Source organism: Arabidopsis lyrata (genome assembly GCF_000004255.2).
Source record: "Arabidopsis lyrata subsp. lyrata unplaced genomic scaffold ARALYscaffold_1, whole genome shotgun sequence".
Taxonomy (NCBI): domain Eukaryota; kingdom Viridiplantae; phylum Streptophyta; class Magnoliopsida; order Brassicales; family Brassicaceae; genus Arabidopsis; species Arabidopsis lyrata.
Genome location: NW_003302555.1, coordinates 13427233 through 13438506, shown reverse-complemented (window position 1 = coordinate 13438506; position 11274 = coordinate 13427233). Strand labels below are relative to the sequence as shown.

General features: G+C 31.5%; 2 protein-coding genes across 2 annotated transcripts; one reads left to right on the top strand and one right to left on the bottom strand.

Moving 5' to 3' along the window:
• Nucleotides 1-5186: 5186 nt before the first annotated feature.
• On the bottom strand, nucleotides 5187-5738 carry LOC9329671. Its single transcript, XM_002890815.2, has one exon. It carries the CDS (start codon nucleotides 5645-5647, stop codon nucleotides 5363-5365), a length of 285 nt encoding a protein of 94 aa, XP_002890861.1. The 5' UTR covers nucleotides 5648-5738; the 3' UTR covers nucleotides 5187-5362.
• A 3999-nt stretch (nucleotides 5739-9737) lies between these two features.
• Nucleotides 9738-10377, top strand: LOC9329670. Its single transcript, XM_002893563.2, has one exon. The coding sequence runs from the start codon at nucleotides 9836-9838 to the stop codon at nucleotides 10085-10087; it is 252 nt and encodes an 83-aa protein (XP_002893609.1). The 5' UTR covers nucleotides 9738-9835; the 3' UTR covers nucleotides 10088-10377.
• Nucleotides 10378-11274: the final 897 nt, after the last annotated feature.

Below are 11274 nucleotides of genomic sequence, written 5' to 3'. Positions count from 1 at the left end.
TACGGTTAATATCGGAGGCGAAACCTTACGAGTTACCTAACTTTTTATATTAATTTTAATAAGATGAAAAATATGTTATAAACCAAATTTTATTCATTTCGAGCAATATAACATTACAACATATTTGTTTGAGAAAAAGACCACTTTTTATAACTTAGATTTTTTCATATACAATATCATTTACTTTTTCGAAAATTTTAATCTGAACATTCGATATTTGTTTTTGGTTATATGGAGTTACAATTATTCAAAGTTTTAACTATGCTGATAATGGTATAGTTAACCGTGTGGTTAACCATACGGTTAACTAACAGTTTTGATACGTTTACGGTTAACTAACGTTTACATTCATTATTATTTTTAATGATAATTATTTATTTTTTATAGTTAACTGTTATGGTTTTTAACCGTTTTATACGGTTACGGTGAAAAAAATGGTCCGGTTACGGTCTGAAATAAGGTTACGATTAGCTTTGGGTCATGTCTACTATCTTCAACTAGGCATGACCAAAAGCTAACCGTAACCGGGCAGTTACTCAACCGTGACTGTAGAAACGGTTAAAACCATTACTATTAACCGTAAAACTAGATTAGTTATGGTTAAAAATATATATTAGCCATAACCGTTAATAAACCGGAAATATATTAAAACCGTTATTTAACCGTATGTATGAGACATTTATTTAGATAAAAAAAACTACTAAAAATAATTTTATTAAATTAGTTATGATTTTTTTATTTTATAATAAGTAAACAAATATTTTTATTTGTTATAGGACTAGTAAATTCATATTATTATTCTAACAATAAAATATCGTTCATTTTGTATAATTTTAATTTTTTCATAACCATTTAATTGTCATTACATAATTTTAAATTCCATATATAATTATAATTAAAATACATTTCTATGTAAAATTTATTTCTACTCTTAATATTATTTATTATTTATACCGCTATAATGTTTACGATCAGAGTAAATTTTTAAAATTTGTTCTGCTTTGTTTTTTTTGTACAGCTTTCTTGTTTATTCTTTTGTACAGCTTTACACTATTTCCTAACAGCTAACAGCTCCACCTAACAGCTAACATATTTAGGTTACCAATCGGACCCTATGTCTTCTGTTTCTATAAGAAATAATGTTCTATTATAATTATAGAGTATTAGATAAGGATCCGTCCGATAAACGGGTTTAATTTTCTAAAAGTAAAATCAAATTTAATAAAAAAAAATTAACACTGTTGTAAGTAGAAATTTTCTTTCACAAGTAAAAAATAATATTTTTTTTTACTCTTACATTGTTTCTTTAACCGCTAAAATTACTAATTTAAAATTATTTCGAATCTGAAAAGAATCTTTGAACTGGTTGAAAGAGTCAACCCGGTTGACTTTAAAATTTATAACCCATCTATAGCTCCGCAATCATAGACCATGTAAAGAAAACAGAAATTCAGAATCGAATAAACTGAGTGATAACTATATCGAAGGTGAGCCTACAATAAAAAAAAATGTTTAGATTCATTCACTCGCAACTATACCTTGTAGTTTTGACAAGATTCAAAAAATCTCAACTTTGTATCACTTCTCTTTTACGGCCTGGTCCCAGATTTTCTTTCTCACTGAATAACCCCATTCCAAATGGTACAGCAGTTGCAGATGCGCGAGGAATCTATCAAAAGATTTAAAAATTCTAGTCTTCACATTATCTCAAATTTTGCTGAGCAGAAACACATAAAAAGTTCAAACAAACTCGGATTCTCAGTTGGTACAACTTGTCCACCCCTTGCCTGATCAGCTCCCCGCCTTTCACTTTTCCTTCCCAAGGAGATTTCCATTGTCCTAACCATGAAGGCAATTTCCTAGCTTGAGCATCTCTAACCAATTGCTTTAACCTAACATGTCAAAAACCACTATTTCAATCTTCACTCTCGCTCATTTCCATCCCATTTAACCCAAATAAAGTCTGCTTACCACAAGGTTATGTATATTCACTGGAACATTTGACCCTTCACACCAAATTTCCCCAAAAAAAAAAAAATAGACCTCGCTAAAGAGAAGTACACATATTTCCACCCTTTTTCTGACAAAGTGGTATCAATGTTCTCAAGCAATATATCGGACCAATTATATCCAGATGATAAAGTATTGTTCTTGATTCAATTTCCTCGGGAACCGCGCAAAATAAAAAGGATTGAGAGAGGAGATGACGAACATCGAAACCCTGCAGATCCGCCTGTGAAACAACAAATAGACACAACAGACGTGTTTCTTTTGTGATCAAAACATATATTTCAGTGAGAACATATATTTTTCAGTGAGAACATATACTGATCTCTCCCGGTAATTGGGATGATACTATTATGTTCAAAACGTTAATCACTATTTCAAGGTAGAATTGAACTAATTAATGAACTTGGGAATTAACTCTATTTACCATTAGACAATCATCAATTTGGTTTATAGTTTAAATCTTACTCTTGTTATAAATATAATTTATCAGACCAACTAGTTAGACTTTTTGACATTCAATCCATCATTTTCTTATAATATGAACACAAAGTCACGAGGGGCAACGAAAAAGATCTATGAAATCGCCACGTTATGCAGGATGAAATGACAATTAAAGAAGCGCATTGTAGTTTTAGTTATAAAAATTATTGTATTATTATCCGGAATCCAAAATCTGTTAGTGTATTATGAAACATGTTAAAAAAACGTTTTATATTCCAATCATTGATTTTTCGTATCGGAATTCGTTTTACCCGTAAAATAATTAAAGACGACAATTTCTTTTCTAACGTAACTTAAATAATAAACACATATACATCTTTGTAAAAGAGTTGATGAAGATTTACAAAATTTAGATTGCTCGAAAACTAAGAAGATGTGTGTTTGGTAAATTTGAGAGGATGAAGATGATATCAAGGAATATATTTATAGAGAAATATTTTTGTAGGGTTCCGTTTAATTTTAAAATTTGGATTGCCTTCAAAATTTGAAAAATTAATTTATTGTTGATTTTATGATAGATTTAGTTTTGAGAATTAATTTTATAAATGTAGTTTGGATTTATGAACCTAGGAAAATTTGTACTTACAAAAGTTATAAAAATATATTAATATATTAATTTACATGAATTATAGGCTTACATGTTTGAGTTGTTAAATATATATATATATATATATATATGTTAGTCTGGATTTAAAAATATAGACCTTAGATCAATTTAATATATATACATATACACGAATTCTTTATGTATAGATAGAAATATGATGTTTGTATTACTGATGTTTAATTAACGAAATAATTAGAATATCATTGCACATTTGTAACTAATCTAGTAATATATAGACCATTAGTTTGCTCGATTTATGAAATAAAAAATGTCTGTTTGATTTTAAGTTTAAGCTTGGACGTAGCATGTCTTAAATTTTAATATTAGATAATACAGATTTGTTATTTGTTATGCATATATAGAAAAAATGTAACATTTTTTATGTGTTTGCTAATATAGAAATAATAAAGTTTGTCTCGTATACATTGTGTGTTTTTTTAATTTTTAATTAGAAATTCGTTTTTGATTAGTGGGATATATGGATATATGAGACTAATGGCAAATTCTGTAAATAGTCTAATAAATCTTGGGTAATTATCTAAATAGAAGTCAAATCATTGTAAGAGCGACACATCAGCGTGACAATCTTGTTAATAACACATGATGGTAAAGTTCTTTTTAAAAAATGTTTCTCTATTAATATATTAATTTACATGAATTATAGGCTTACATGTTTGAGTTGTTAAATATATCTATATATATATATATATATATGTTAGTCTGGATTTAAAAATATAGACCTTAGATCAATTTAATATATATACATATACACGAATTCTTTATGTATAGATAGAGATATGATGTTTGTATTACTGATGATTAATGTTAATTAACGAAATAATTAGAATATCATGGCACATTTGTAACTAATCTAGTAATATATAGACCATTAGTTTGCTCGATTTATGAAATAAAAAATGTCTGTTTGATTTTAAATTTTAATATTAGATAATACAGATTTGTTATTTGTTATGCATATATAGAAAAAATGTAACATTTGTTATGTGTTTGCTAATATAGAAATAATAAAGTTTGTCTCGTATACATTGTGTGTTTTTTTAATTTTTAATTAGAAATTCGTTTTTGATTAGTGGGATATATGGATATATGAGACTAATGGCAAATTCTGTAAATAGTCTAATAAATCTTAGGTAATTATCTAAATAGAAGCCAAATCATTGTAAGAGCGACACATCAGCGTGACAATCTTGTTAATAACACATGATGGTAAGGTTTTTTTAAAAAAATGTTTCTTTATTAATATATAGGGGATATGTAACAGTACTCAAGTTGATCCTTTAATTTATTTGTATGACATGAATAACACATTTTTAATCCTCCAATTAGGTCTGGGCATAATACCCGAACCCGAAGAACCAAACCGAACCCGACCCGAAAAACCGACCCGAATCCGAACCCGAAGTTTTAAAATACCCGAACGGGTTCTAAACTTCACAACCCGAAAACCCGAACCCGAACCCGACCCGAACCCCAACCCGAACAAGTATCCGAATATACCCAAAATATAAGTACATAGTTATAATATATTAGTAATATTTATACTTGTAATAATCTAAGTGCCTAAATTATTCGGGTGTTTTAGCTACTTTGGGCTAGATTCGGGTATGAAATATTTGGGTTTTATAGATTTTTTGAGTATTTTTCAATATTTTGCATAGAATTAGATACAAAATTTCTAATATTTGGATACTTCAGGTAAACCCGAATCCAAATCCGAAATACCCGATCCGAACCCGAAATTTTAAAATACCCAAACGGGTCTTAGTTTTTCTAAACCCGAAAAACTCGAACCCGAAAAACCCGATCCGAACCCGACCCGAATATCCGAACGCCCAGACATACCTCCAATAGTTCAAGATTGAACCATTAACAAGCCAAACTTCTTTAATCCAAAGCTATTAACATATAATAAGACAATATACTAAACTATTGATTTTGGGCACATTTTATCAAACAATACACTGAAAATGACGTCGAACCAAGTCATTTCCACATATATTGATATTCTACTGAATCGGTCAACCCGACTCGGTCTATGCTGATCCGGTTTGATAAACCCATTAATTAGAGAATGAAAAAAACTCCGATCCTAAGAAACGCCGGAGCTCACCAGAAAATCCAACTCTACACATACACACTTGTGATTACAACGTAATCGAATACACAAAACATTTGCATGCATATATGATATACACATATATAAAATTACATCTGAAAATTAGTTCAGTTCTTGAAAACCGGAAAAGAGCCCCGGTTCTCTATAACCGGGAATTTTTTTAGACCAGAACTGCATGAAGCAGAAGAAGAGACAGAGGAGGGATAAGTAGAAGTAAACGGTGAAGAGATGTTCTTCGAAGTTAAAGAAGATGAAAATATAGAGTCAGTGCCAACTTCTCTTTCTTCCTCCTTGATCGTGTCGAGTACCTTCGCCGTTCTTCTCCGCATCACCGTGACAAATTGCGGTGGCGCAACTTCCGTTATGAATCTTGCAAGTCGTGCGCTCGCCATGATCTTGAAATTTAGGGATTAGAGATTGGCTATGAGTAATGATGATGAGAGATAATGGACCTGGTTTGAGAGTTTTTTTTTTTATAGGTCGATACTTTGTAAAATAAAATTATTTTAAATTTTATTTTGTGGATAGTGGATACTCATTGTAGAGAAGATAATTTTATATTTTTCTCTTATTGTTATTGAATTTTTATAAGGACCAAGACTTCATAAACGTAACACGTGTGTTTTACGTTTTAAGGAGTAAACAATATAGAAAAAACAATGGTTGGTTCTAGCCTTCTAGGGGAGGTTACTTTTTTGGAGTAACGTCAAATCCTATCATTTATCAACTAATAAGCTATTAACAATGGCTGAAATTTTTGTATATGCAACCAAAAAATGAAGAAGAGAGGTTTACTCACTTGATTTACTTTCAAATCAGTATATAAAAAACAAAGTTAAGCCTGTTTATTTGATGTGTAAACTATTTTTTTCTTTCAAGATTACCACAAGATTAGTCAAACATATATAGCAAAACGTCGGCTTTATTTGAAGGTGTAATATCAGTTATAATTATATCTGAAAAAATTCAATACATTTTTGGGAGAACTTTATTCGATAGAACGAAAAGGACATGTGACATGAAAAATGTCGAAGAAGTTCAAACTTTTAAAGTTAGAAAGCAAAAACTGAAGTGGGAAGTTTAGCGGGTAGTGCCGCCCATTTGGTTTTGGTATTAATTACATTGCCGTCTAACTCCTTTAACTTCAATGACCAAAAAGCAAGTTGTGTTTTTTGTAATGTATAGGTGGAGACAAGGGAACACCTATTCTTTACATGTCATTACTCAAAACAGATTTGGAGGACTTTGGCAAAGGGAATTCTCTTAAACAGATTCTCAGAGAGTTGGAGTGAGATATTAAAGATCCTCGCAGAAAACGTTCTTGACAAAACAAAGAGCTTCTTGCTAAGGTATATTTTCCAGAATTCCATACATTCGATTTAGTGTGAACGGAATAGAAGAAGGCATAGAGAGCAGCCCTCACCGATAGAGATACTTTTGAAGATGATAGATAAAAATGTTCGAAACCGGTTGAGCACGATCCAAGGAGGTGGAGATTTGAGATTTGAAGGTGGCATCCAAGTTTGGTTTGAATCAAGGCAATAGAGTTTTCAAGATAAAAAGTTCTATTTATTTTGTTTTTTGAAAAAGTTAGCATTCTATATATATATGCATAAACTTATACGTCTATTTTTCTTTTGAATATAATTTAACATTAATTCAAAAAAAAAAAGCAAGTTTCGTCGTCTTATATATTGTAAACCTGTCTAAGAGGGTAATTAACTAATTATTACTCAAAAATATGAAACATGTATTGATAAATTAAACGTTCACATAAAAAATAACACGTCTAAAGAAAAAATCACTAACAAATACTATACGTGATGAGAAAATTCGTCCAAGAAAACATTTCGTCTATCACATATTCACATTTATGTTCTTTAGTCTTAAAGATTGTGGGAGGGGCTGGATTAGGCCTGAGATTATTATCCGATATCCGCGGATATCCGTATCCGTATCCGTTTTTTTATCCGAAAAAACGGATATCCGGGAAAACGGATACGGATACGGATAATAAAATAACGGATATTCCGGATACGGATACGGATACGGATAATGTTAATTTTAAAAACGGATAACGGATATCCGGTTATTTTGTATTTTTATACGAAAATACGGTATTTTTATACGAAATACAGTATTTTTATACGAAAATACAGTATTTTTATATGAAAAAATGATTTTTTTTTTTTTGCATGTCTACGGATATTTGCGGATATCCGGATTTTTAACGGATATCCGGATCCGGATACGGATACCAAATTGGCGGATAATACGGATACAGATATCCTAAAAAAACCGGATATCCGCTCCGTTTACAGCCCTAGGCTGGAACAATTGATATCTTTTGTCGAATAAAAGCTTAAATGATAAGTCGTCGTAATTAGTCCAAAAACCATATTTTTCACTCTCTATCTTTTAGAATTTGTCTCCATATAATTGTTACTCTATGCATCTAATTATTCTTAATCGAGTACAAGTAATATTATTATCGTAGGCAAATTTTTTGCTATGAACGGAAAATATTGCAATCACAAATCATATAGTAATAGAATTACTGAGTTAACCGTCGCAAATAATACGATTTTGTAGATCAAAAATGACGTTAACACATTTAATTTTTAATATAATTACTACTATACCCGTGTACAAAAGGCAAGACAAGTCAAAAATAAATTAATACAACAAACTACAATAGCGATTAAATTGTCAAAGAAATCCAACTAATAGGAATATGATGGTCCATGGCCCATCATATTCCTATTACCAACTTTCTTGAAAGCTTTGTTAAATCCTAATGCAGTGTGTAACCAGTAGACTGGGGCACATTTAAGTATTTAAGAATCACAGTGCCTTGAAGGCAAAACAATTTTGGTGGTGTCTACATTTGAAATTTCACTTGCTTGCCCAACTTCATTATTTGGACCAGCTTATACCACATAAAGATAGTTACAAATTATGTTGATCTTGTGATATCTATTATACATATACGGATCGACTTAAATCTAGGACGACGTACGAATAGGGAAATGTTAAAGGATATGGTGGTCATACACATAATACGTGTAACACCCTGAAGATCTGAGGACCACGCCATATCTATCATCTGATATATGCTTGAGCTTAATTTTTTTTTTTTTTTTTGGTTTTCAATGCTTCAGCCTAAATTAGTATATGATTTGGAATATACCTATTTGTGCCCTTATCTCAATACCTCAGTGAAAGCCAAAAGTCGTCACTGTTATAAACGGACATTTCTCACGTTTGCCGTCAGAGACACGGCACAATCCACCGGCTAAAGAAAAGAGAGTTTTCAAGCTTTTTAATTTGCCATCAATTTTTGCCCTAGTCGAGACAAAGGTTTTACAGAAACCACCAAACTTCTTCTTTTTATTTTCTATATTTGGAGGGTCCCTTGCCCACAAAATATAATTCCGAAAATGAAACAACATTTAAAGCGTAAAAAGAGCACATCATGTACTCTAGCCATCGGCCTTTTCACGCGGTTGCTTCGCTAACTAGACCGTAAGCATGACAGATACAATGAACTTAAAGTATAGCTAGAGACTTAGAACAAAAGATAATTCTGATGAAACATGGGACTATGGGACGAACATTATATTATATATGTTGGGAGACCAAGAAGAGAGACATATCTCGTGGGAATTCATTTAAGCTGCAGTTTTATGATTGCAAAAAAAAAGCAAATAGCTGACCTAGCATTTGAAGATATTAAGGAAGCTTCTTGAGGTTTGGAGAATTAAATTCTTCTGAAAATTGAATTGTTTCGGATACAAATCAGTTACACATAACTTAAAATTTACATATTTTATATTTATGAGATAATGCAGCACGTCGTTGCTTAAATCATAAAAGGCCATGTTAAAAACCAATTGTGAAGACAAATGTAAACAACTTGCACCAATAAATGTCTTCTTATCTCGAAATGAAATATGAAAATTCTTTGATGTATATTTTTCATAAGTGCTGTCCTTTTTTTGGTCCTTAGCATTGGACGTCTATTATTCAGTTTTTGTTATTAGAAAAATGCATCCTTTATCCAAAATTTTTATTTTAAAATGACAAGTATTAAGTGATTGTTTTCATTTTTGTAGTCTATCCAATCGTTATTTGGGGAGAAAATTTTCAAAATTGCATTCCAAAAGTTGATAAAACTACACATTTAATTTAAGTATATATCATTTTGATACTTTTTTTGTTGTTCAAACGATTGCATTCATATTAAATCCTCAAAAGAGGAGAATCCATACAAATTAAACTGAAAAATCACAATGAAAACTACACATTTAATTTAACGATTATTAATTAATTTTCTTTGATGAAATTGAGTTTTATAGAGTTTACATATGTTACGTTGCTACAAAATAGTTTCACTTTTAATATTCTACTAAAATAAATTGGACTAAAAGGAATGAGGGCATTCTCGTCTATGCAACATCTATATAAACTGAGAAACCCATCTTCCAAGTCAACGACACCCAAAACAAAAGAAAAAGCTTCACTAGTCCTAACTCTTTTAGTTCAGGCTAAGGAACACAACACAAAACCCTTTGATAAAAATGGTTGATACCCAAAACACCCTTTTCGTCTTCCGACAAGACCAGCAGGTTCTTGCACCTCAACCTCGGACTCCATTCTCAGCCGTGACTGCGCACCGTGCCACAGCCATACGACGGTGCCGCCTCATGATCTCTGTCACGACCCTCGAAATGATCCTTGAGGAAGAGATAACACCAGAAGAAGGTCATCCAAACATTACCCCTGCGATAGATTCTCTTGCGGTGGTGTTTCCGGTGACCTCTTGTTTCTAGGACATCAAGAAACAAGTCTCTTTTCTGTTTAACCGAAGCTGCAAGTACTCTTGATGATCATTCACCACAAATATATGATTTTCGTGTAATAGTTAAGTTAGTGTCTCATGCCGTTTATGGGTTTGTTTTCAGAAGTCTCTTCAAATTTTCTTATTTTGTAGTTTACACCGGATAATAATTAATCTTGTGAAACTGTTGTTTGAAAATATGTTCTTATTGGTTTCACAACCGAAAGAACATATTTTTTTTGGTGAATTAATAAGAAATTACTTCTGTATTCTTATTAAAAATTTATGTAATAGGTTTACTGGTTAAATGTTATTGAGAAAAAAAAAAACGTTTGGGAATGTACTTATTCTTCTTTTGTCCCACATGCTTCCATGTTTTTATCTTTTTTGCCATGGGACCATTTGTATAGGTCTATAATCTTTGATTGTAAACCTAAACTATTTTCATTTTTAATGAAATATTTACATTCTTAGCAAAAAAAAAATGTTTATTTCTTGGATTACAATGTAAATTGCGTAAAAGGTATGAACCGGTAATTCAGACGGTTTATTGAACCGGAAGTATAATGTCACCAAATTACCGGTTTGATCTGATTTAAATCGTTAAACCTTTTCTCTAACATCACAAGCTCGACTGTTCTGTCTGTCCGCCACAGTTCTAAAACCCTAATCTCACAAAACCCTTCTCCCTCCCTTGGTCCGCATCTCTCTTTCACTGCTTCAATGGCGTATTTTGAGCGTTTTGAAGACATGTGCGACTTGAGATTGAAACCCAAGATTCTCCGAAACCTTCTGTCCGAATATGTTCCCAACGAGAAACAGTCTCTCAGCAACTTTCTATCACTCTCCAAGGTTGTTTCAACCATCTCCACTCACAAGCTCTTATCTGAGTCTCCTCCAGCTTCATGCTAATTCGGAATCAGCCGTTGATGATTGGGTTGCTAGATTATTGGCTTTGGTTTCTTCTGATATGGTACGAAATCTGTCTTCAATAACTCTGTTTTTGGAATCAAGTTACTTTATGTGAAAGTTTTCGACTTTGGTGTTAATCTGTGGGAATTTTGTCTTGTTGTTGATATAGCCAGATAAAAGCTGGGTGGGTATTTGTTTACATGTCAAGAATGCAGCTCAGATCGTTTCTTTAAGTCATACTCTGGTTGGTTTAACAGTTTATTATCA

Excerpts from the sequence above, each read along its gene's own strand:
- LOC9329670 (XM_002893563.2), top strand. The coding sequence starts at position 9,836 with ATGGTTGATACCCAAAACACCCTTTTCGTCTTCCGACAAGACCAGCAG.
- LOC9329671 (XM_002890815.2), bottom strand. The coding sequence starts at position 5,647 with ATGGCGAGCGCACGACTTGCAAGATTCATAACGGAAGTTGCGCCACCG.